Source organism: Macaca nemestrina, chromosome 6 (assembly GCF_043159975.1).
Source record: "Macaca nemestrina isolate mMacNem1 chromosome 6, mMacNem.hap1, whole genome shotgun sequence".
In the NCBI taxonomy this organism is placed as follows: domain Eukaryota; kingdom Metazoa; phylum Chordata; class Mammalia; order Primates; family Cercopithecidae; genus Macaca; species Macaca nemestrina.
Window position 1 is genome coordinate 42,083,377 of NC_092130.1, and position 25,811 is coordinate 42,109,187.

Here is a 25,811-nt window from a genome sequence, read left to right on the forward strand (position 1 = left end):
CCGAGTAGCAGGGATTACGTGCGCCACCACGCCCGGCTAATTTTTGTAATTTTTAGCAGACATGGGGTTTTGTCATGTCGGCCAGATTGGTCTCGAACTCCTGGCCTCAAGTGATCTGCCCACCTCAGCCTCCCAAAGTGCTGGGATTACGGGCGTGAGCCACAGCGCCCGGCCTAGAGTTCCTCTTGGAGGATGTGTCTTTAGGTAGATGAAGTAAGTTCAGAGACAGCCCTCCATCTGCTGCTCCCCAAGTGCCTTCAGTTTGAGATCCAAAGCAGCACATTTTGGGGTGGCGTTTCCTGAACTTCTTCACAAGCTATACATCTTGCTACACATATCTATAACAAGAAAAACTACAATAAATATTCCAAAAAGTGGTCTCCACAAAGTGCTAAAGGAACAAAGAATAAAAACAACATGCTGGGGAATCGGAAAGGCTTTATAGGGTTTGTAGCTCCCAGGATGCATGGGCCTGAAGGATAAGCAGGTTTTCTTTTCTCTGTATAGGATTTCAATGGATGACAGCATTAAAAGAAAAGGTTAAAGAGGGAACAAAGCAATGAAAGCCAGAAAATACTAGAAAAGTGGAGGATCACTAAAATCAAGGCTGCTTGCTTTAAACAGCCTTTTGGCAACACCCAATTTCCCTTGTCCAATTCTTTGCACATTGAAGACCCTTCTTACCAGTAATTTGGTCTCTACAGCAGAGCAGGAAGGGGCTGTATGCAGATCTCTGGGTAGGTATACCTCCCACTGTAAATTAATAACCTTGCATATGGATTTACAATTCAGTCTCCAGAGTTCGGTTAGAGAGAATCAGTCCCCTAGAGCCTGATTACCTCTGAAGTCGTGAAAAAAGGAAAAAAAAAAAGGAGTTTCGGCCCTTGCCAAACTCAAAGAGGTCACACTATCTGAATCACTACTAATCAGGCAGTTTTTACCCACCTAGAGATCAAGAGCAAAAGATGATGCTTTCGCACCAGGGGCAGTAGGGATGGTACAGTGGAAAGGGCTTAAAAACCACTAACCTGTCAAAGGCAGTGGAAAACTGAGAAGCAACAACAGGTGTTGCGTCCCCCAGGCCTTGTGGAAGCAAAGCCTATAGAACCCACCCCAGCTGTTGCAAAGAAAATCACAACAGAAAATGCCATGTTTCTTACCCACCATTTTGAGTCTGTTGGTGGAGGGGGAACTAAATAAATAAACTAGAACAAGTTGGAGAAGAGACCCAGGAAGCGGTGTATTAAAAAAAAAAGAGAATGAACTCTTGGCAGGTGGGGACTTAGTGAAGCAAGTCCCTTAGAAACAAATGGGAAATTAATGGCTGGGCGTAGTGGCTCACACCTGTAATATAAGCACTTCGGGAGGCCAAGGCAGGCAGATTACTTGCGGTCAGGAGTTCAAGACCAGCCTGGCCAACATGGTGAAACCCTGTCTCTACTAAAAATATAAAAATTAGCTGGGTGTGGTGGCAGGAACCTGTAATCCCAGCTACTTGCCTGTAATCCCAGCTACTCGAGAGGCTGAGGCAGGAGAATCACTTGAACCCGGGGGGCGGAGGTTGCAGTGAGCCAAGACTGTGCCACTGCACTCCAGCCTGGGTGAAAGAGTGAGACTCCGTCTCAAAAAAAAAAAGAAATAGAACTATTAAGATTCACACACACACACACACACACACACACACACACACACACACACACAGAGACAATCTTTTTTTTTTTTAAAATCAACTATATAAAGTGCTTGAGAGTCTGAAAAACTCAACCATGGCTCAGTGTTTCAAAAACAGACCTGCTGCTGTAAGGGGAGAGTTAAGGTGATGAGTGTGCTTAGAAGGGCTCACAATTAAATGGTACATACTCAATGTCAAAAAGTACAATGTCATTTTTATTTAAAGTTCTCTACACCATACACAGATTCACAAAAACATATTCTATTTACATTAATAAACAGAGCATAAGTATCAAGATATCACTCAGAGTTTTAACTTTTGGAATTATAAGTAATAAAAGGACACAAACATTTTAAAAGCCACAAACTCCCATTTCAACTAGGGCTGAAATTCTATGTTTGACCACAGGTAGCGAATTGTATACTGGAAATACAGTAAATATAATACTGTCCTGGACCTGACTATAATTATTACATTATTTAGAAACAAAATAGGTATTTTAGAGTTACCTACCCCACCCTGAGACAGAGGAAAGGTTGGGTGGGGAGGTGTAAAAACAGAAGGCAGATACACTGTCACTCCTCCTGGAAGACTCTCAGATAGAAGAAACATAGTACTAGCCTAGACATTGCTACAATTATTACATTATCTCTAATCAAAGGAAGGGAGTATTTTAGAATCTGTCTTTCCTTGAAATAGAGATGAAAGATTAAGGGACTAAAAAAAATAGGGCATATATGCTTTCACTTCTCTGGTAACTTCTGGATACATGAGATAACTATGATACACATTCAAAACCAAGTGATACTACATTTACAGCATTATTTAATTATACGTACAGAAAGAAAAAGAATGGTTTACCTAAAAAAATTAGTGTCGCCACAATTGGTCACTCAGCAGAAAAAAAAATTAGGTCCCTCATCTTACTTGCCAATTACAAAAATATTCCAGGCTAAGTGCAGTGGCTCATGCCTGTAATCCTAGCACTTGGGGAGGCCGAGCTGGGTGATCACTTAAGGCCAGGAGTTTGAAACCAGCCTGGGCAAAACTGTGAGACCCAATCTCTACCAAAAAAAAAAAAAAAAAAAAAAGCACAGGGGCATGGTGGCTCGCACCTGTAATCCCAGCACTTTGGGAGGCTGAGATAGGCAGATCAGCTGAGGTCAGGAGTTAAAGACTAGCCTGGCCAACATCATGAAACGCTGTCTCTACTAAAAATACAAAAATTAGCCAGACATGGTGGCACACGCCTGTAATCCCAACTACTCAGGAGACTAAGGCAGGAGAATATCTTGAACTCTGGAGGTGGAGGTTGCAGTGAGCCAAGACTGCACCACTGCACACCAGCCTGGGTGACACAGTAAGACTGTGTCTCAAAAACAAACAAACAAACAAAAAAGCTGAGAATGGTGCTGTATACCTGTAGTCCCAGCTACTCAGGAAGCTGAGGCAGGAGGACCAACTGAGCCCACAAATTTGAGGTTGCAGTGAGCTATGACTGCACCACTGTACTCCAGCCTGGGTGACAGATAAAACCATTAAAATAAAAAAAAAAAAGGGCCGGGCGCAGTGGCTCATGACTGTAATCCCAGCAGTTTGGGAGGCCAAGGCGGGTGGATCACCAGCCTGGCCAACATGGCGAAATCCTGTCTCTACTAAAAAATAAAAAATATTAGCTGGGTGTGGTGGCGCATGCCTGTAATCCCAGCTACTGGGACTGGAGGCAGGAGAATCGCTTGAATCTGGAAGGCAGTGGTTGCAGCAGTAAGCTGAGATCGTGCCACTGCACTACAGCCTGGACAACAAAGCAAGACTCCGTCTCCAAAAAAAAAAAAAAAAAATTCCCGCTGGGAACAGTGGCTCAGACCTGTAATCCCAGCACTTGGAAGGCCGGGGCAGGCAGATCATCTGAGGTCAGGAGTTCGAGACCAGCCTGGCCAACATGGTGAAATTACATGGTGGTGGGCGCCTGTAATCCCAGCTACTTGGGGAGGCTGAGGCAGGAGAATCGCTTGAACCCAGGAGGCAGAGGTTGCAGTGAGCCGAGATCACACCATTGCACTCCAGCCTGGGTGATAAGAATGAAATTCTGTCTCTAAATAAATAAATAATTACAGGCCAGGCACGGTGGCTCATACCTGTAATCCCAGCACTTTGGGAGGCTGACGTGGGTGGATCACCTGAGGTCAGGACTTCGAGACAAGCCCGGCCAACGTGGCGAAACCCGATCTCGTGCATGCCTGTAGTCCCAGCTACTTGGGAGGTTGAGGCAGAAGAACTGGTTGAACCTAGGAGGCAGAGGTTGCAGTGAGCCAATATCACACCACTGCACTCCAGCCTGGGCAACAGAGTGAGACTCCGTCTCAAAATAAATAAATAAATAAATAAAAATAAAAAATAAATTCCAGATGGACCAAAAATCTAAAGGTAAAAATAAACAAGAATGTTGGCTGGGCATAGTGGCTCACGCCTGTAATCCCAACACTTTAGGGGGCCGAGTCAGGCAGATTGCTTGAACCCAGGAGTTCAAGACCTGCCTGGGCAACATGACAAAACCTATCTCTATACAAAATATAAACGTTAGCCAGACGTGGTAGTGGGCATCTGTGGTTCTAGCTACTTGGGAGGCTGAGGCGGGAGTATCACCTGAGCCCAGGGAGGTCGAAGCTGCAGTGTGTTGTGATTGTGTCATAGTACTCCAGCTTGGGCAACAGAGAGACCCTGTCTCAAAAAAAAAAAAAAAAGTTTTTTAAAGTATATTTATACAGGTTCAAGATGGGGATTCCTTCCCAGTCAAGTAATCCTAAACTATTAAGAAAAGTCAGGCCAGGCACAGTGGCTCATGTTTGGAATCCCAGCACTTTGGGAGGCTGAGGCAGGCAACTGCTTGAGCCCAGGAGTTCCAGACTAGCCTGGGCAACATGGTGAAACCCCATTTCTACAACAAATACAAAAGTTAGCCAGGCCTGGTGGCGCATGCCTGTAGTCCCTGGGAGGATCACTCTAGCCCAGGAGTGAGCTGCAAGCATGCCACTGCACTCTAGCCTGGGAGACAGAGCAAGACTCTGTCTCAAAAACAAAACAAATAAACAAAAAGAGGCCCGATAATTCTGATAACATAAAATTCTTATTTTTCTATATGGCAAAGCAACCCATTAAAAAACTCAAGAAGTCGGGCCCGGTGGCTCACACCTGTAAACCCAGCACTTTGGGAGGTCGAGGTGGGCAGATCACAAGGTCAGGAGATAGAGACCATCTTGGCCAATATGGTGAAACCCTGTCTCTACTAAAAATACAAAAAATTAGCTGGGCATGGTGGCATGTGCCTGTAGTCCCAACTACTTGGGAGGCTGAGGCAGGAGAATCGCTTGAACCTAGGAGGCAGAGGTTGCAGTGAGCTGAGATGGAGCCACTGCACTCCAGCCTGGGTAACACAGCGAGACTCTGTCTCAAAACAAACAAAAAAAAAGTCAAGAGACAAATGAAACAAAATACAACCCATTGAGCAGGTGAAGGAGTTAATATGCATGCACAGAACTTGCAGAGAGTGATAAGACAACTCCTATTTTTCTCAAATGAGCAAAAGATATCCATAAGTAACAAATAAATGAAAAAGCCAGTACACATGGAAAAAAAGGACAAATAGTCATGAAAATCATGGATACTGTTTTTCACCCATCAGATTGGCAAAAACGAAAGACTGATGACACCAGTGATGGCAAGGGTAAAGAGAAACAAGCAAGCACTTTGAGTATTGTTGGTGGAGTAGGAAATGCTATACACCTACTGGAAAATAACCTGGCATTATGTAATAAAATAAAAAATACATATACTTCTTAACAGAACAATTTCAATCCTGGATTGCTAAACTACAGAAATAAAACCTAGATTACATAAAAATATGTATACAAGTATATTAATGACAGCACCGTCTATACTGCCAAAAAAACTTGAGATAACCTGAATGTCCATTAACAGGAGGAATAACTGAATAAATTATGGTACATCCATTCTATGGAATATAAGGTAGTTACCAAAAATGATGAGTAAAATCTGTAAGTATTGATCCCCATGGTATACTGTCAAATGAAAGAAAAAAAGGCAGGATGTAAATATTGTGCAGTATGACACCATTTGCTAAAAAAAGGAAACTGTATACGGTTGAATGTTTTCATGTTTTTGTATTAGTATTAAGAAAGATGAGCAAAGAGATTGCTGGTTTTTCCTGTGTAAACCTTTGTTTGACATTTTGCAAATTACAAGCTTTGCTTTTATAACAAAAAAAGGAAAATCCATGGGTTTCTTTCTTCTATTTTTTGGTCTGTTTTATCTACAATACACACATATGTGACAGTCCCAAGGTCTCTGCAACTTACATGAGCCAATAATGACTTAGGAACACAAAGAGGACACCGGATTAGGAAAGAGCCAGAGATAAATGCATAAAAACCCAATAAACTATTCTAAAAAAAATAAAAGGCCCATTTTAAAACACAAAACTACTACTATTCCATGAGAAAGGGGGAAAAAGCTGTTTTCATGCCTTGGCTAAACATCTGAATAATTTGTCAGCATGGCTTTTGCTGGTGAAGATGTCCACCTATGAGACCCTTACCAACAAAACTCTCAATCAACAAAACTCTCAGATCCTGACTCCTTTATTTCATATCTCATCTTAAGGTAGCACTTAGCTTTGTTACTGTTTTCCAAAAAATGTTTCATTAAATGGATCAGTACTATATTTTATAGGATATCTGAATCAAAAAGTATTTAGAAAGAGTATATTTGTGGAGTCTAAAATTGAGAAGTGTGTTTTCAATCACTTCAGAAACTCATTCATCCAACCCTCAATTACTCATCCTTAAAAGGGGGCGCCCTGCTAGGCATTACTCAAAACCAAGCATGCCTGAAAACATCTTAAACATAACTGAATGAAAATCTGCCCAATCACAGGCCAGCTGCTTGCAAACTCCACCCTTGAGTACGGGAAGAACACTTTTGATTGGAAGACAGTTGTGTTTACTACCGTGTGTGGTGCAAATTGGAAAGGTCCACATGCCCACGGTCCAAAGGAAATCTCTTTTAATAAGAAAGAAAAACAAAACGGCCCGTTCTCATCCTACACTGGTCATTGTCATTAATAGAACCTCAACAAAACAGCAATTCTTGAACAATTTTGCAAACTGGTGAAAAAATCTAAAGGCTCTGAGTTTTGGTCTGGCTGTTTTATCATCTATGTCCCTGGATATACATGTAAGACGAGCATAAATGTATTCTCAAAATACAAACCTGCCTTTGCTTCTATATTCACACAGCCCCATGCAAGACCTCAACATAGTTGTAATGTTCTTTGCTTTTATTTCCAAGAATCATTGCAACTTTTTACTTGGTTTGAGAACCCAGTTCCGTGGGCTCAGTAGTAAAATTATTCAGTATTTAGCTTAGTGGGTGTCCAGAAAGGAAGTGAGCTTCAAAAACTTCTGCCCTTAGGGAGCACAGCAAACAACAAAGTGAATGGGGAGCCATTTCAGGTGCAGAGCTCATTAGCAATTCATCTGATGGAGGAAACGAGACGACCATTGCAAGAACCAGAAAAAAAATCCCAATGAATATCTAGGGCAAACTAGGCCTTAGGTCAAAGTATGTTTTGCCTCCACGGGAGTAGAATCAATCTGAAATGGACACTTCTTTTCCCATCCCAGCCATCTTTTAAAGAAAGCGCAGAGGAATCCAAATCCCAGTCTTAATCATCATTCCATCCCCTTACATTTCTGATATCTCTTCGCAAATTTGCCCCACTGAGGCCTCATAAATGTCCTAGCAGCGTTTCTTACACAGCATGAAGAAAGATCAAAGCAAATGAACCCAAGTAGCAGAAGCAAAGCCTAAGCCATCCACAAAAAAATCCATAAAGCTTGTGTATTAGTGAAAAAGGACAGTCTAACACCGTTGATCAATAGGAAGAAAAATGAACATCGGAAGCCTACAACATTACTTCCAAATCTCCCAAACTGCGTTACCGTTTATATCTGCAGAAGCAAGTTCATCAAGAAAATTTACTTTCTGCTTGCTGATCTATTACATTCCAAAAGACCACCCCCTGCCCCAACACGCACACACACCATTTTTCACAGCCTTATCTCACCAGAGAAGCTAGGGCCCCTATCAAAATGAGGAAATAAAGTGGCTTGCCAAAACTCAAACACTATATTTTACCGCCACATTAACGAGAATAACACATCAAGATCCCGAATGCTAGTTAAGTTGTATGACTGAACAGCTTTAATCACGAAACTCACCAAGGCATTCAAAAGGGGCCAAGCCCAAACACAAAGTTTCAAAACAAAACCTCTCCCGGGTTGGGGGGGAGTAGCTGAGCTGGGAGCAAAAAGTACTACCCAGCAGCCCCGTTCGGCTACTAAGAAAGATCTCAAACTTATCAAAAACAGCCACAACTGCAGCTCCTGTCACCCAGAAGCGTAAGTAGACGAGAGCTCGAGACAGTGCCCAGAGCTGGCCTTTCTGGAGACAGCCAGGCTGAGCCCAGCTCAGACGAGGAAGTAACTGCCAGATAAAAAAGCCCCGACCAGCTCCAACTGCAATCTCCGTGCCTCCCATAACTGCCCACATTCCCGCCCCACTTGGGGCTCTGGGAGAAAAGGAACAGGGCGCAGGTCTCCTGGGAGAGGCTGGGGACCACAGGTCCGCGTCTTCGAGAGGGCAGCGGCAACACTGGCCGAACTCTGAGGCTCCCGGGAGCTCAAGATTCGAGAGTCTGCTCCGAAGGCGTGTTGGGGGGAACGCCGAGAAAGGGTCGCCCAGGAGGCGGGGCCTGCCGGCTGCAAGCAGCAGCTCCGGGCGCCCTGGCCGCCCCCCGGGGGTAACAGGGGCGCATACCCCGACGCGGAAGCCATGCCGGCAAGAGCTCGGGGTGCCGAGGTGCCGGCGGGGGGCGCTAAGGAGATGCGGGGGCACGGAAATGGGTCACCCCCATCCCACCGCCCCCTCACAAAGGCCCCCGGGGAGGCCGCCCGCAGGCCCCGCAGCCCCGGCCTCGAGTGCCCGACTCGGCCGCCACTCACCGCTAGGTCCTGGGGCACCGCCCCGCTCATGGCCCGCACCGTGCCGGCCCGCCAGGCTCGAGTGCGCAGCGCAGGCCCCGGATCTCCGCTCGCCGCCGCCGCCGCGGGGACTGAGGCCGAGGCTGAGGCCGCAGTGTCCGCGAACAGAAGCAGCAGCCGCTTGCCCACCGGGGAGGCCGCCGCGTCCGCCATCGCCGGGGCCGGCCTGACCCGCGCTCCCGCCCGCCGCCTCCCACCGCCTCCGCCGCCAAGCGCCCGATCCGCCCGCAAGGCCTCCCTCCGCACCACCCGCGGCCGCCGTTCCCCCCCACCCCCCCCAACAGCCACCACCAACCACCGGCGCCGCGCAGCGCCCCCCGTGGCCGGGAGCGGAGCCGCAGCCTGGGCCCCGCACAGCGCCCCCCGCGCTCTGGAGCGGGGCGGCAGCTCCTGGCCCCTCGCAGCGCTCCGCCCCAATCTCCCCGGGGCCTGCAGTGCCCCCTGCGGTCGGGAGGGGAATTGCAGGTTCGGCCGGGGTAGGGAAGTGGGCGGTTCCTTCAGCTTCCCCCTGGCACCATCCCTGGTCTCAATCTTCCTTTAGGGTTCCTTCAGCTTCCCCCTGGCACCATCCCTGGTCTCAATCTTCCTTTAGGGAGTCGTACATATGAGAGGGCTTTTTAGCTTGCTCTCCTCGGATGCCAAAGACATTTACGGGGTAAGAGGGTGAGGGGCAAGGTACCTAGAGAGTGGATGTTTTGAGCTATTTAGTATCTCCAATACCCCGACTGATTTCCTATCCTGAAAATATGAGCCACCCAACCTGCTGTCTTGCAGGAAATGTTCTCCCCATTGGTCCATGAGACACAATATCTTTCTTCTCATTGGCCCATAACAGCACCATTCTATACTGCCAGTATTTCTTAGGTTCCTTTCCAATTGGCCAATGTATTACTTCCATTGGATGCATAACACCACTCTTTCCACTGACTGAAAGCCAACGTGCCCCCCCCCATCTTGGTGTGTTTCCTAAAACCGACCTAACTTCTTCCCCTTCCTAGTCTACCAATGTTATTAAGTCTACGTGTTTCTCCATTCAACTCTTAGGGGAACTGGAAATAGACCAGCAGTAAAGGGGTTCTCTTAGTAGCACCCCATCTTACCATGGAATTAGTGGGGCTGGGGGCAAAGAAAATTCTGTAACTCTTATCTGAATGCATTTAATACAGGTGTGGGAGACTGGTAGCTCCTGATTAGAAAAGGAGCCTGTAGAGAAAGTGAGATGCTGAGATTTTTGGCTAGATTGTTACCCACAATAAGCAACAGGAAATTGCCTCAATCATGTAAAGTTGGCAATATCAGGGACTAGCACGTTCCATGGTCTCATGGATGCGGAGACTGAGTATACACAAAACGAGTACAAAAGATAAAGGGTCTAGTAATAACCCATGACTGTTGCTCTAAAAATGACTTTTTTTCATTGATTTTCCCTACAGACAGGAAAGAGCAGTAGGTTCTGTGCCTACCCAGCTATCTCCTGTCCATAACCTTGTCTACACCCTTGACCTACTTTTCTTGTAACAAAAGGCTTAGGGAGAGGGGTAACCAACTATTGACTTTATACTTTTACTAAAGTATAAAACATATAGGAAAATCATTCTAGAACCAACCCTGTGGAGCGCCAAGGAAACATTCCTCCCTCCACTTCTTTTTAACTTCCATCTCCCACAGCCAACCTGAGGCCTGACTCAGAATGTTTTTCTGGGCTGAGAGCCACCTCTTAAAGCACATGGCCCATAAGCTGTAGTTGGTAGAAGGGGAACAAGGGTGAATCCATACAAGATCTATCTGCCTTGCAACTTTTCTATCAAAATTAACTGCTGAGATTTTCTCCCATACAGAGATTTAACTACTGCCCCAATGTCCAAGGCTGATTTCTCAGCAGAGAGACAGAAATGTACCTAAGTTCAGGGATGGGAAAGGCAAAAAGGGAAATGCATTCAACAAATGTGGCCAGCACTTTTCATGTGCCAGGAACTTCCCAAAGTGTTGGGGACACAATATTGAATAAAACAAAACTCTTGCCCTCATGGAGTTTACATTCTTTCCTATATTAACAAGACTTCAGGAATGAAAAATGAAATCACACTTGGCCTCACAGAAAATAAACAGCAGAAAAATCCAACAAAAATAAACTCAAAAGAAAGAAAGGGGGAGACAAAGTCATTTTAGATGTTCAAACTTTACCCCTGCTCAATCAGTAGGTGAAATGAAACATCAGTTTTAAACAAAAACAAATGTAATTCTAAGCTTCTTTAACTACATGCCACTGCCCTCCACTTCCCAAAAGCCCTTCCTTTGTTTCCAGCGCAGATAACAACCCTCACTTTTTCTAGGGTGTATTTGCAGCCCTGCAAAGGTTCCTGCTCCAGGTAGTCAAGTCAATCCTGTCCTCCTGAGCACACTTCATTGGTATTCAATGATGAGTGCCACCAATTTGAAGCAGGAAACCAGGACATAGGCTAAGCAACTTGACTCTTCTTGCTGCCTGGCAAATTAACACCACAACTGGTAAAGAAAGGCTAAGCCTTAGGGACAGAGGCTCCTGCCTGGATCTCTGAGCAACTACACTTCACCTACACACATTGGAAGAATGTCAACATAGAGAGAAGAAAGCGTAGAATAGAAAGGTCTAAAGAAAGAGTGAGCCACATAGCTTCTTTCCACAAACCAACACTCCAAAAGGAAACATTAGGGAAAATACTGTCTTCTACAACAAAAGAGAAGCTTTACAGCTAGGATAATTTTCCAAAAGCAGTATTTTTAGGATGGAAAAATTGCCTAGGTCTTTGGAATCTGAATTCTGATGACTAAACCTTTATCTCTCCAGGATGTAACATGTGAAAACTTAAGAAAGATCCCTGGCCGTCTCCCACCCTGCCTTCTCCCTACTTCCCAAAGCCTACAAACCAATCTAGACAAGTTCCTGACTGTACCATAAACCATTTCTCAGGGAGCTGGAATGCATTAATACTTGACTTCAACTTGCTGGAAGTGAGAGTGACAGCAGGCAGGAGGAGACTAGTATAAGTGCCAGGGAAAGAGAGACCAAACCAGACTGCCAAAAATAACCAAGGCCTTAGCAGTAGCCTGGGCCACAGTATAACATCCTGCCATGGCCGGCAAAGGGCCTAGGGTCCAAATACTGCCCCTTTTTGAAAGGTTGACCTACATCTTAGAGGAAGGGGCTGAAAGAGTTAGGTGGCCTCCTACCCTGCTTCTTCCTTGTCTGTCTTTGTGGGGAAGGGAAGAAGACACTGTAGTACACAAGGTTGCTTGGGAAAATGGATTATTCTAATAAAACTTTATTTTTTCAAACACAGCCACAGAGGCAGAACCTCATGTTTAACACACACAGACTTATGGATTTTTTTTTAATATAAAACAAAGTTTACGAAAATTTTTTTTCCACTTTTTGTATTTGTAATCCCATTAGCACAGGGACTTTGGCAGCAGGTGGGAGTGAAGGGCAGCTGGGCTGCCACTGGGCAGTCACTGGGCACAGGAAGAGAGCACCAGCCTGGGGAGTGGCTTCACTCACACACACAGGGATACTCACCTACTGGCCAACCACACCACACACACAGCACAGATGCAGACATCTACCCAGTGTCAGCCACATGCCCTGGAGGTGTGCTCCACTCTGGGCAAGCCCAATATGTGAAAATTCAAATAGTCAAAACAGCTAAAGTGAAGGGAGGTTGCTTGCTTTACAAAAAGAAGCAATCATAGGCTGCTTTTAAATGGTCAGCAGTCCAAATGCATTGAAAAACAGCATTTGGTTTACACAGAACTGTTGAAACAGATCTACTGTGTAAAGCAAAATGAACCACTTCTTGAAAAGTGTTCCAGGGCCACAGGTTCTTAGATTGGGAAGCAAGATGATAGTTCTGACTAGCTTAGTTTTCCAGACTGAAAGTAATGGAATTAAAATAATGATAACTGTAGACCTTCTCCCCTAAGGATGGTGCCCTGGGGCTTTGGGGAAACCAGGATGGAGGCAGAATCACTGCCTCACTTCTTCAGCTTAGGGCCTGCAGAAACTCACTGGCATTGCCAGTGACCTGTGGGAAGCTGGCACAGCCAATCTGCAGCAGAGAGCCCAGGGATGAGGATACCCCAGAAGGAAAAGAAGTTGGCACCAGGGAAATTATGGCCTGAAGAGGGAGAAGAGCCAGGGGAGGAATGAAACCATAGATGGGCAACTCCTGGGCTCACGGTTTCCCTGGATTCTCCAGAGGGCCTCTCTGAAGCCCCTAGAGACCTGGTAGCCCAGTAGTAACTAGCCAGGAGATAGGGAGGAGCCTCTGAGGGCCAGAGGCTTAAGAAGACATGGCCACCTCCTCTCTGGAGTGGAGACGAGGAGGCTGAAGCCTCACTGATGCTCCTGACGTGCAGGAGATCCAGAAAATGTCAGGTTCAATTCCATGAGGAAGAAAACACAAAGACCTTGGTCTTCTTCCCTTACAAGAGGAACTGGGTCTTAGGAAACCCTGGAAATTGAACAGAAAAATGCCCTTCTTGCCATAAAGAAGAAGGGCAGGTCCAATTTGGTCATGTAGGGTCTAACCAAAGCTGGACAAAACCTCACAAGCTACTGTGGGGTCAGCTTCAGTATGTGTTTCCACTGGTGCCAGCCCTACCAAGGTACTTAAACCCATCACTGTGGCCACTGGGACCAGCTGTCCTGGCTCAAGTTGCGGGTGAGAAACAAAAAAGTAAATTCAATCCAATGACAACCAAACTCCCAACTGCTTCTCACAGCCTTTGCTTTATACATCCTCAGCCAATCCCTCGGTGAGCCCCAACCTCCCTATGGTCTCTCAGGGCCAATTAAAGGCAAATAAACACTTCCTGGCATGAGTGGAAGACAAGCAAACTATTAAATGCCAACCACCCCTTCCTCCTTCTCAAGCAGGTCGAAAAGGCTGGGCCTGGATCTTGTAAGAATTGGTTTCCTGTAGTCACCTTCCCAACAGCAGTGCTGGGGTGAGCTCACTCATGTCTGCTGGGGACTGAATGCCACTTCTGTTGCAGGTCTGCCTCAGTAGATGCTGCAGACCAATACAGGGCCTTCCTACCTAGTCTATGACCTAGAAGGGCAGAGGGTGAGGGAAAAGGGTCCCATCAGCAGAGGCAGAGAGAGACAGAGAGAGAGTCCCTCAACCCTGCGTCAGTTGCCCGTGTGCTGTGTGCAACTCTATTCAACAGGGCAAAAGAGGCAGGTGGTATATAGCCTAGACAATCTAATGAGAAAAAAAGGCCAGCTCAGAAAAAATATGGTGACACCCCCCACCTGCATTCCCCAATATACTAGATCGAGCTAGTGGGGAGGGGGTGGGGCTGAGGAAAAGATCATTAGCTGAAGTCACAGCACTTAAAACACCCTGCTGTGCCCCAAAATGAAATCCTTTGCAGAGTCAGTGATGCTATGGATTACAAGCCTGGTTCCAGAGCTATTTAGAAAAAAGGAAAACTTTGCGCCCTCCTCTTGACTCCTTGAGCAAACCTAACATCCTGTAAAAAACTCAAGATCCCGGGGGTATCATGATACTCTGCTGTTAAGGAGCAATTGCCTTCCTTCCCTAAGGCTACGCAAACACACCGTTCCACAAGTACACGCCCATGCACGCACACACTCTCACGCAGTTTCTCTGAGGAGGCTGACTCAACCCCCCACCCTGGCCAAATTCTAAGACACAAGTGCCCTTTGAAGCAAAGGGGCTAGTGAAATTCCCCGAGCTGGGGTCGGCGGACCCGTTCCTTCCCTGCCCATTGCTCTCTTTGTGGCAGGGATACTCACACTCAGGGCCGCCATGGGAAGGGTCTGCTCTGGGGCTGTCCCTCCCGCCACCAGCTCCGTTTATCTTGTCCCAGCCAGTCTCTCGGCATGGTCGAGCTTGCTGGAGCGAGATTTCCGGCTGCCCTGAGTCGGAGCCCTCCACTCACCCCCATTCCCAGGCTTGGCCCCCAGCCTTGGGGCCTCGACACTTGTTAGTAGCCATGAGAGAGTCAGTCTGTGTGGCCCCAGGAAGTAGCCTCTCAGTTTTAGTTCTCCTCAATCAAATTCAAGTCCAGGTCCCCAAAGTCCTGCTGGCACAGTGTCCGCTTGCTCAGCGCCTGCCGACCCCACCGCACAGCCCCCTCCTCCTCCTCTTCGCTTTCACTCAGCACCTGGGAGGAACCCCCAGTGGGGCTGCAGGAAGCAGAGAGGGGTGGGGGGCTACAGGCCATGAACCACGGTGGAGAGATGCTGCTGCCTTCCCGGGCTGTTTCTTGGAGACAGAGACCTCCTGAGTATGGTTTCTGTCAAACAAACAAAGAAGACAGTTACACCTGAAGGCAAGAATTCTAAGGCTTTAGGGTAAGGTTTGTAAACATTCTTTTTTTTTTTTTGAGACGGAGTCTCGCTTTGTCACCCAGGCTGGAATGCAGTGGCATGATCTTGGCTCACTGCAAGCTTCGCCTCCTGGGTTCACGCCATTCTCCTGCCTCAGCCTCCTGAGTAGCTGGGACTACAGGCACCCGCCACCATGCCCGGCTAATTTTTTGTATTTTTAGTAGAGACGGGGTTTCACCGTGTTAACCAGGATGGTCTCAATCTCCTGACTTCAAGATCTGCCCGCCTTGGCCTCCCAAAGTGCTGGGATTACAGGTGTGATTTGTAAACTTTCTGACAAAATTTGGCGCCCATTATTTCCATTGGATTCAAGAATAGAAGCTCTGTGAGGGCAAGAACATCATCTGCAGTGTTTCACTACTCTGTACTGCCAGTGCCTAGTCAGAGTCAGTAAATATTTGCAGATGGGATGGACGACTCTATGAAAAAGTTAAATCAATTCTTTTTTTTTTTTTTTTTTTTTTTTTTGAGACGGAGTCTTGCTCTGTCGCCCAGGCTGGGGTGCAGTGGCCGGATCTCAGCTCACTGCAAGCTCCGCCTCCCAGGTTTAGGCCATTCTCCTACCTTAGCCTCCCGAGTAGCTGGGACTACAGGCGCCCGCCAACCCGCCCGGCTAGTTTTTTTGCATTTTTTAGTAGAGACGGGGTTTCACTGTGTTAGCCAGGATGGTCTCGATCTCCTGACCTTGTGATCCGCCCGTCTCGGCCACCCAAAGTGCTGGGATTACAGGCTTGAGCCACTGAGCCCGGCCTAAATCAATTCTTAAAGAGGTTTGTAACCCAGTGGTCTAGAAAGAATAATATGAAAAGAGTGAGCAAGTGCATACATACAATAACTATACTCAAACCAGGAAGTCAAAAAACATTGGTCTAACAAATGAATACACTGTAGCAGCCCATCTTGCTTCAGCCCTCACAGAACCACTTTGAAGCAGTGACAGGCAAGTGGCAAAACCAGCTTTGGGCACAAGGAGTAGGTACTGATGATGAAATTTTTTGCAGCTTATGCATTCTTGGAAAGGAGGGAAAGTACCTCTTGCAAGACAATTTGGGATCCCTGTTGGAAGGTTTAACATGGGTCTCACCCCAGTTTCTCTAACTCCCAGGATTAAGGCATTTCACAGGATGGGGGGACTTTCAGTACTAAAACTGGGACAGTCCCAGCCAAGCTGGGATGGTAGGTCACCCTGAGAGCTAAAGGAGGTGCTGTTGGTGGCGGGGGGGAGATGGGAGCGGCAGGGTAATGAAGCTAGGGGCTAGCTCAAAAGCGGAAACAGAACAGAGTCCCCACACTCCCATCCAAGCTCCCCTAGTCTTGTTGGTCCCACCTGATTCATCTTGTCAAAGTCCAAGGAAGGCCGCAGACGCCGGGGGTCCTCCTCGTGGCGCCGCTTGACCCCAGTTTTGCGGGCATCCAGATCACAAGGCTGTGAGCGGCTTCGGGGAAGGTTGCGGAGACCTCGAGGTCGCCAGGGCAGCTCTGGTGAGGATGCAGGAGAGCTCCGGGCAGAGGGCAAGAAGCGGCTTGCCTGCGGGCCCAGGCTGGGTGACAAGGAGAAGCGGCGCTGAGGTGGGCAAGGTGACAAGGACTCAGCATCACTCTCCCAGGAGCCACTTTGAGGGGAGGCAGCGCAGGGTCGAGAGGAATCTTGGGCCAGGGCCAGGCTGAAGAAAGGAGGGCTGTAGGGTCTGTGGGCTGGGACACATTGAGAAGAGGCACTGGGAGCTTGGAGGAACCTGAGGCTGGAGACCCGCTTCGGGGGGCTCTGGTGAGGCACCTGCGGCCCACCCCCTCCACCACTGCCCCGGTGCTTGATGGGAGTCCACAGCTTGGAGGGGGCGGGCCGCCACACCGGCTGCCAGCGAGACAGGTCCACGGGCACTGAGAGTGAGCGGCAGTGCCTCTTGGATGGAGGGGCAGGGGGCACAGGAAGCTTCTCTGGGTCTGGGGGCTCAGGTCTTAGGACTTGGGAGAGGGGCTGCTCCTTGGGGGAGCTTCCCCGACTGGGTGGTCTGAGGTGCAGGCTCAGGCCTGAGGGATGGTAGCTGAAGTTGAGGCTGTCCTGGAACTCAGCACAGGAACAGTGGGGCAGGCCCCTCCAGGAAGCACCTTCTGGAAGGCATTTGTAATAAAAATAATATTAATGATAGCTTACATTTTTTAAGAACTTACCACGTGCCACACAATGTATGGAGCATTTTATGTGAAAATTTCCAAAAACTTTATGAGGTAGGTAGTATCATTATCATTATCTCCATTTCACAGATAAGAGAAATTCAGTGACTTTCCCAAAATCACACAGCAATCAAAAGACCAAAGGAGGATTCAAATCCAGGTCTGTCTGATGTGAAAGCCAGGTTTTTAAACCACTACGCTCTGTTGCCTCCATTGTGACCAACTACCTGGAATCAAAAACATTTCATCTACTGCCTGCCATTCTCTCTGAAAGGTAAAAGAAGTCAAAAGAAACAAACACGATTGTGTGTGTCCTGCTCATCCCTCCCCTGCCCCTCCCCTACGCTTGCTCTGGATGCTGAAAAGCAGGCCTATGCTCTCCTTCCTTGGCCTTTCCTCTTCTCATGTGTCAACAGCACCAAGTCAGGAGTTAGTACTGCCAAAAAGTAAGAGGTAATCAGGCAGGTAAGAGATCACTTTTATTCCTAGGGAGGGCAAACAGGGTGGGGAAGGCCTTTGACAGTGAAACCTGGGCTTGGGAAACCCTAAGACTTTGTGCTGCTCATCTTCCTTTGTGGCTGGTCACCCACATATTCCGATTCCCTTCCCCTAGGCCTTCTCTTAAATCCAAACAGATGGAGGGACCAAGAGAAGGAAGGGAAAATGGACTAAAAGAAACAATCCTCACTCACTGTATTCCAACCAAAATTGTGACTTTTGGGAGATGGCTCATTAAGGGACAAAGGGCCTAGTCCAAACTCCTCTGGAGTCCAAGCTGGCTGGAATTCTGCAGGGGCTGGATATTTGGGGCAAATGACAAGTATAAGAAGTCAGACTTGACGGTGGCAAAATTCATACTGAGTGTATTTGGTCTATAGTTCTTCCCTCTACTAACCACTACGAGGGCAGAGACCATGAGTTCCTGCTCTATACTTATGACACAACACCTGGCTTTCAGCAAGTCTTTGATAAACGGGAGGAAGAGACTGAATGAACATGTTTTTGCCAACTCACTTCCCTTGCTAGGTATCCTAGAAAAGAAAATGAGATGTAGAACAGTTGAGCAGCATGAGTTAAGGAGTTCTGATTGTCCACCAGTGATGCCTCCATCTAAATGTCCCTACCATCAGGGGCCCTTTAACTGACTAATTAATAATCTAGGAATTTATACCTCAGATATATTTTCACATGTGAAAAAATGACATATGTACAAGGTTATTCACTACAGTTTCTTTTTTTTTTTTTTTGAGATGGTGTCTTGCTCTGTCACCCAGGCTAGAGTGCAGTGGGCACGATCTCGGCTCACTGCAACCTCCACCTCCTGGGTTCAGACAACTCTCCTGCCTCAGCCTCCCAAGTAGCTGGGAATACAGGCACCTGCCACCATGCCCGGCTAATTTTTGTATTTTTAATAGAGACGGGGTTTCACCATGATGGCCAGGCTGGTCTCGAACCCCTGGCCTCAAGCTATCTGCCCACCTCGGCCTCCCAAAGTGCTGGGATTACAGGCATGAGTCACCACGTCTGGCCCACTACAGTTTTATGTACTGAAACAAGATTGGAAATAACCTAAATGTACATCAATAGAAGATTCGTGAAATAAGCCACTGTACATCTATGCAGTGTAATAATATGCAGCTATATATAACAAGGGAATGCTCAGCATTCTGATAGGGAAAGATCTCCTAGCTATATTAAAGTTTTTTTTTTTTTTTTCTTTTTTTGAGATGGAGTCTTTCTTTGTTGCCCAGGCTGGAGTACAGTGGCGTAATCTGCACTTACCACAACCTCCGCCTCCCGGGTTCAAGTGATTCTTCTGCCTTGCCCTCCCGAGTAGCTGGGATTACAGATGTGCACTACCATGCCAGGCTAATTTTTGTATTTTTAGTAGAGGCAGGGTTTCATTGTGTTGGCCAGGCTGGTCTCGAACTCCTAATCTCATGATCAGCCCACCTTGGCCTCCCAAAGTGCTAGGATTACAAGCATGAGCCACTGTGCCCAGTGATTTTTTTTTTTTTTTGAGATGGAGTTTCACTCTTGTTGCCCAGGCTGGAGTGCAATGGCGCCATCTTGCCTCACCGCAACCTCCGCCTCCTGGGTTCAAGTGATTCTCCTGCCTCAGCCTCCCTAGTAGCTGGAATTACAGGCATGAGCCACCACACCCAGCTAATTTTATATTTTTAGTAGAGATGGGGTTTCTCCATGTTCGTCAGGCTGGTCTCAAACTCCTGACCTCAGGTGATCTCCCTGCCTCAGCCTCCCAAAGTGCTGGGATTATAGGCGTTAGCCACCAGGCCCGGTCCTATTTTTTTTTTTTTAAGGTACAAAATAATATATAGTATGCAACCTTTTGTGTTAAAAATGTGGAAATAAAATAGGTGCAGCAAACCACCACAGCACATGTATACCTATGTAACAAACCTGCAGGTTCTGCACATGTAGCCCAGAACTTAAAAAAAAAAAAAGAAAGGAAATAAATATACACATTTGCTTCTTTTTATATACAGAAATTCTAGTCACATATACTGTGTAAGAAACTTATACTTTTAGGGAGGTGGTAGAAGCTGAGTAGATAGGGAACAGGAGAGTAACACTTTTCTCAGCATAACCTTTTTGTTGTTATTTTTTAAATTTTGAACCATGTGAATGTATTACCTATTCAAAAAAATAGGTTATACAAGTCTCCACAAAGCTAGAATAAGAGCAAACCAACCAGATAACTTTCATGCTATAACATGAAAGACAACTGCCAATCTCAGAAGTTGACCCTGGCAAGAAAGTTCTAGAGGTAGGCTTGCTAGCCCTGTTCACTGGAAACCAATGATAGAAATGTGTGGAGAGAGGAATGGGTATACACATATACACAAACACACACGATGCCTTACCAGACACAAGCTGGAAAGGGTTCCCACAGTTGGAGATGTCTGCATGATCAGGCAAAGGCTAAGAAAGAGAGAATATCCATCATGATTTGGATTCAGGACACACTGACAGATTTCTAGGAAGCCCTCTTCAGTTCTCCTCTGCAATTCATGAGCTATAGGGATGTTAGGGACATTAAGTGTTCTTCCTCTCGTCTTCCCAAAGTTAGTAAGTCAAACAATCCACATCTTCCAACATCTCAAACCCTTCTCCACCCAAGTTTTGTTGTCCCTTCTCTATAGGTGGAAAAATCCCTGCCCCCTTCCTTTTGGGCTGGGTTTTGAGCCATTAGTGGGCTCTTCAGGTTAAGTACCATGATTCATACAGCACAGGACAAGAGTAAAGTAGTAGCAACAATCAGCCTCAGAAAAAAGGGGGAGGGGGTCGTGGAGAAGCAGGAAGACTGGTCTTTTACCAGACTGATGCTGAAGCGTGTGCATTTCAGCTCATCCAGAGTCTGCTTCTGTAGCTGCTCAGTGATCAGGGTTATCATGATTCTCCCCAGGATTTGACTTGCACACTTTGGAGCAAATGATGGATGTCTTCCCTGTTGTTCTTCCAGACCTCACTCGTAAGCCGTCTTCTGCCACTGCAGCACCATTCTAGCACCATTGGGACTTCCCTCTCCAGTCATGCCTGCTGAGTCTGCCAATTAGAGGGACCAGCCCCAAGTGATATTAGAGATGCACCTGGTCCAGAGATGGAAAATGCATGGCACACATACCACAGCACCCCTAAGCCAGGCCTCTGGCAGACATCAATTGATCACAGCTCTTTCTAGCTAAGCCTAAACACAGCTTCAGAAATTATGAACTGGCAGTCCAGATATGAAAAAAAATAGAGTTGGCAATCAAGTTGAAACTTATTTGCTACCCTTAACCTGGTTCATGCTCTGTTGTTTCTAACTGGAATACCAGCAGCACTTAGAAAACAGCTGCTCACGTGAGAGAGAGGGATGCCCAAATGATTATTTCCCTCGAGATCAGCCCAGTATTTTATCTTCTAGTCAGAAGTGAAAAGAGGTACCCTTCTCCTAAACTACAGAAATAGAAATAAGAGAACAAGGAAGAACAGTGGTTGTAGGCAAGACTTTCTGCTTCAGACCTGAGTACATAGGATTTTATGTCCTCCCACAGCCTAAACATTTGATATATTATTGTTTTCCCATAGATATGGTGTTTGTTTTCTTATCAAATGGGAAGAGGATAAGGAAATGATCAGGGTAATTCCAATACATTTCAACTCTACAGACGTTATAAACAATTCCATGACTTTATTCAACTAAGTTTTTAGCCTGATCTGATGCAAAGTCCATGGATACAGTTAACCAAGATTCTTTCTCATGGTCAACTTCTGATAGAAGCAAACTAACTGTATCAGAGAACAGGCTTCAAGCCCACACAATTACCTGAGGGGCCTTGCTCAAGGGAAAAGGGGAGGTTAAGCCAGTGTCTTGATTTTATTCTGTCTATTCCCGGAAATGACCAGCAAGCTGACAGCTTACCAGAGAATGTGTGTAGCATTAGCTAGTCAAGAGAACAAATCATCAAGAAATCTAATTATTAGTCTAATTTGCTAAGAGTTTTGACAAATCATTTAATACTCGCTGGCCTCAGTTTACCCATATGTAAAGTGGGCAGAATAATCTTAACCTGTCACAGGAACAATATAACATATTAAAATGTACAAAATGTACCATCTGGCCTATAAAAATCAGGAGTCCACGTAGACTACCATTTCTTGTTCCCGTTTGTGAATCTTCAAGGCCTCAGAATGTCAGAAGTAATGAAATCAATAAGATGAAGAAGGCAATAGGGTCTATCTCTCTGGCTGAATACCATCCTCCCTCACCTGTACACTAAGAAAAGCCCAAGAGGGCTGTTCCTTCTGTGACCTTGGGGGCAGATCACTCTACAAAGAAGAGGAAATTATCTCTACCCCACTCACACCTCAGAAGGAGGCCATAAGGAAGAGCAAAGAGATAAACCTGTATGTATTTGGAGTTCTTTGGAAGAAAGGTGCAAGAGAAGTCAATCATCGTTATAGTTAACTATCATTTTCATGCATAATTATTACCACCCTGAACAAAATTCTAGCTTCCGGGGAGCTCTCTTCAGCTGCTTCCCCTATATTCTTACGGGAGAAGCTAAAGCTTATATTACTTCTGCTCCTGGTTTCTTAACTCTGCTGCCCTCAAAGATCAACCAGAGAGGGAACCTAAGTGCAGGATTTTACCCCCGAGACCCCAGGCCTCAGGCTAACCAGCTATGAGGAGCAGGGAGTGAGGCAAACTCTCTAGCTTTTCATGAGGCATTTGGACAAACAGCAAACTCCCAGCCATCTCTAGGATCAAGTCAAGAGAGTGAATTTGTGTTTTTCTGCATTTTAATTGTTGGGATGTGGCCACACACAGCGGTAATTGGAACAATGCAACTACCACCACGCAACTGATACTCTCAGCCTGAGTTTCCTAAAACAGGCCAGGCTGAGAGGGGGAACAGAACGGAAGCCATAAGGAATCAAACCAGGACACAAAAGAAGGCAAACCAGCTCCGCGAGGGGCCTCCTCTTTCTCAAGCAGGCATTGAAAAAAGTGTAAGAAGCCCTCTCTTGCCGCCTTCCTTCCCCTTCCATTTTGTGTATCTGAAGGGTAGAGACAGCCCTGAACAGTCACTAAACAAGTTAAAACTTCTCAGTTTAAGAACTGGCACGGGGCTCAGCCCTTCAGAGAGCAGCAGGCCGCTAGGCCCTCTCAGCAACCCCACCAGGCCTAACTCTCAGTTCAGGCTTTCCCTCCACCAGCAGCCCCCAAAAATAAAGATCAGACCCCCACCCCATCTCCTATTGGATGGCAGTAACCCCTGACACTCCTGTTTCAGGGATGCTGAGGTTGTGCTGAACCTAGACAAGGTAGGATCAGGTCAGGCCAACAGGGAGGAGAGTCACAAATCCCTTGGGGACCTTCCCCCCAGGTCCCGGCCCCACACCTCTTGGGGAGACTGAAGGAAAACATGAGGAAGGCAGGGAGGTGCATGAACAGGTAGGTGGAGACCTGCCTGCTCTTCCTCCATATGGTTCTGCTGGGGAAAGGGGTGACAAGTGGGGAACACCCCTCCCCCCACCCCCATGAAGAAGCAAAAGGCTAGGCCCCTCCAATCTTCAACCTCTCCCTCTGTTGCCCTGCCTGTCCCCGCGGGGTGGGGCATGGGGCGTCCGCTGGTCCCCGGAGCGGGGGGGCGCCAGGGCTCGCTCAGGGGGGGCTGTCGTTCGCCTCTTCCCACTAGGTTCCATCATCTGGCCGCGGGTAGCGAACTCAGGACGCAAGGGATGGGGAGGGTCTGGGACTTAGCACTTCGCCACCCCCTCCCCCACCGGGTCCCGTGCTCTCCCCGCGGAGGCGGCCTGCGAGGCCCGGCCGCGCGGGCGGTCGGGCTGGGGGAGGGGAAAGAGGAAAGGAGGGAGGGACAGTTGAGGTGCCCGCCCCGAGGCCCCAGCGCCACCTGCCCTCCGCCACCTACCGCAGCTCCTCCAGCTCCCAGGGCCGCGGCCGGAGCAGCTCTGAGCGCTCCGTTCGCCCCACGGTGTCCTTAAAAGGCGCTGGCGCGAACCAACGAGTCCCTGAGGAGAGTAGTGGGACAGCTCCGGCTCGCAGAATCCCCCCGAGCCACCCACGGAGAGGGCAGCTTCGTGTCGTGTCTCTCTCAAAGTCTCTCTCGGACAGCGCTGTCGGGAACGAGCCTGGCGCTTTGATTTAGGGATGGGGGTGGTTTCCTCACTAACGAGTCACCCCCTCCAAAATATCGCAGAAAGTGGACGGTCCCAGTTGGAGGTACATCTTGAAACCCGCGGGGGAGGCCATGTCGGGAGAAGGTAAACAAAGGCATCGCCCCTGCCCTCCCTCCCTCCATCGGCCCAACTGCAGCCTCCCACTCGGTTCGGCCCGCGTCATGCAATTAGCCACAGTGCCCCTCACCTGCTCGGCTGCCCCGCCCTCCACGACCACCTCTTCGAAGGAAGCCCCCTTCCCCCAGCAAAGGACCCGTCCGCGGCGTGAAGGCTGCTGGGAAGTGTGGTCCAAGCGCCGATTAGGGCCTGCTCGGAGTCCCAGGAGCCGCTCTTGCAGCTGCCGGATCGGCCTGAACCTTAAAAACCCAGAACTTATAATGGTTGCGGGGACGTTTCCACTTGGTTCTGTAATTTGCACTCACCCAGAACACTTTGTAAAGCTCAGGATAGCCCAGGGCTGTTCACTCCCTCTCCTCTCTCTCCGCCCCCCCTCAGCAGGATGAGGTAATGGGATTGTGATTATGACATCATAGGCGGTTCAGTTGCTTGCGTTTGTTGGGGGAGGTGCGGGGAGGTGGGGAGAAGTACGGTGGTTACACTTTCCTTAAACAGAAAGGGAAGGAGGAAACAGCCAGATGGGGAAAAGATGTTGACGGTGCTATATTTCCACTTCAGGAAGACGAAACCACCTTTTATTAAGTCTCCACCACTACCACCACCTCCCACATGAGCCAAAGTTTAAGTCTTTTTTAAAGACACGAATGTAGACGTTAGTGTGTGAAGAGGTTGGGTTGATGGTTTCTGGCTCTTATGTAAATTCGAGTCTCAGCTAGCATCACAGATGGTTTAGGGAGTCAAGCAAAAAAGTGGATAAAGGAGAGGCTTTAAACTGCGTTCGTGTTGTGATTTCTTTGTAATACAAAGTTTTCTATTTCTTTTTTTTTAATTGATTGGAAAGTAGCAGTATGCAAGTAATCTTCACTATTACACTTAGCAGCAAGTCCTCTGAAAGACGTCTGTTTTCTGTAAATATTTTGTGCCTTACTCAAGACTGGGACAGGTAAATAGCTGTGATCAGCTGGAAAGTAGAGCCAGTGGCAGGGATCTTCCTCACTGAGCCAGGGAGGGGAGGAGGCAGGAGTCACCAAGTCTGCAAACTGAAAAAGAAAAGTGAGGTACAGTACTAACTGAGAAAATAGGGGTGGAGAGATTTACCTTGCACTGCCTATTTCCCCTTGGCAAAAGGAGCAGAGTCAGGGGCCATGAAGTATGGGACACATGGTTTCCAAGAATTGCTCTTATGTGCCAGACACCATGCTTTTTTTTTTTTTTTTTTAGAAACGGGGTTTTGCTGTTGCTCAGGGGTTTTGCTGTTGCTCAGGCTGGAGTGCAGTGAGCGATCATAGCTCACTGCAGCCTTGAACTTCTGGGCTCAAGCAATCCTTCCCATCTCAGTCTCCTGAGTAGCTAGAACTACAGGAGTGTGCCACCGTGTCCAGCATATTTCTTTCTATTTTTGTAGAGAGAGGCGTCTTGCTATGTTGCCCAGGGTAGTCTCAAACGCCTGGCCTCAGTCTTCCCACCTTGGCCTCACAAAGTGCTGGGATTGGCATGGTGTCTCACACCTGTAATCCTAGCACTTTGGGAGGCTGAGGCAGGCGGATCACCTGAGGTCAGGTGTTCGAGACCAGCCTGGCCAACATGGTGAAACCCCATCTCTACTAAAAAATACAAAAAT

The 25,811-nt window shown here is 47.5% G+C and overlaps 3 protein-coding genes across 8 annotated transcripts in view; 1 reads left to right on the top strand and 2 right to left on the bottom strand.

The window, feature by feature from the left end:
* Positions 1-9,058, bottom strand: part of LOC105467079 (lysine demethylase 3B) — an 86,308-nt gene extending 77,250 nt beyond the window's left edge. The window contains exon 1 of the mRNA XM_071098362.1: positions 8,755-9,058. Coding sequence (XP_070954463.1) covers positions 8,755-8,946 — 192 coding nt within the window. The 5' untranslated portion in view covers positions 8,947-9,058. The remainder of the gene's footprint in view (positions 1-8,754) is intronic.
* A 3,021-nt stretch (positions 9,059-12,079) lies between these two features.
* LOC105467081 (family with sequence similarity 53 member C) lies at positions 12,080-24,556 on the bottom strand. 6 transcript variants are annotated; one of them, XM_071098365.1, is made up of 7 exons: positions 24,496-24,510; positions 24,261-24,347; positions 23,806-23,905; positions 20,703-20,932; positions 20,251-20,308; positions 16,518-17,302; positions 12,080-15,096 (listed from the first exon to the last, which is right to left on the bottom strand). In XM_071098365.1, the coding sequence occupies exons 4-7, from the start codon at positions 20,778-20,780 to the stop codon at positions 14,839-14,841; spliced, it is 1,179 nt and encodes a 392-aa protein (XP_070954466.1). In that variant the 5' UTR covers positions 20,781-20,932; positions 23,806-23,905; positions 24,261-24,347; positions 24,496-24,510; the 3' UTR covers positions 12,080-14,838. The 6 variants fall into 6 exon arrangements, with proteins under 6 accessions (XP_070954466.1, XP_070954465.1, XP_070954467.1 ...); XM_071098364.1 differs by having other exon boundaries at positions 23,806-24,031; XM_071098366.1 differs by lacking the exon at positions 24,261-24,347 and having other exon boundaries at positions 24,496-24,525.
* The window catches only part of LOC105467080 (cell division cycle 25C), a 55,515-nt gene continuing 53,709 nt past the window's right edge, over positions 24,006-25,811 (top strand). Inside the window, exon 1 of the mRNA XM_011716440.3 lies at positions 24,006-24,157. Within this exon, the coding sequence (XP_011714742.1) occupies positions 24,045-24,157 (113 nt within the window). The 5' untranslated portion in view covers positions 24,006-24,044. The remainder of the gene's footprint in view (positions 24,158-25,811) is intronic.

Excerpts from the sequence above, each read along its gene's own strand:
- LOC105467081 (XM_011716446.2), bottom strand. The coding sequence starts at position 20,780 with ATGATAACCCTGATCACTGAGCAGCTACAGAAGCAGACTCTGGATGAG. Across the intron at positions 17,303-20,250 it reads CCCTTTCCAGCTTGTGTCTG|AAGGTGCTTCCTGGAGGGGC; the intron begins GTAAGGCATCGT and ends AATGCCTTCCAG. Across the intron at positions 15,097-16,517 it reads ACTTTGACAAGATGAATCAG|AAACCATACTCAGGAGGTCT; the intron begins GTGGGACCAACA and ends TTTGTTTGACAG.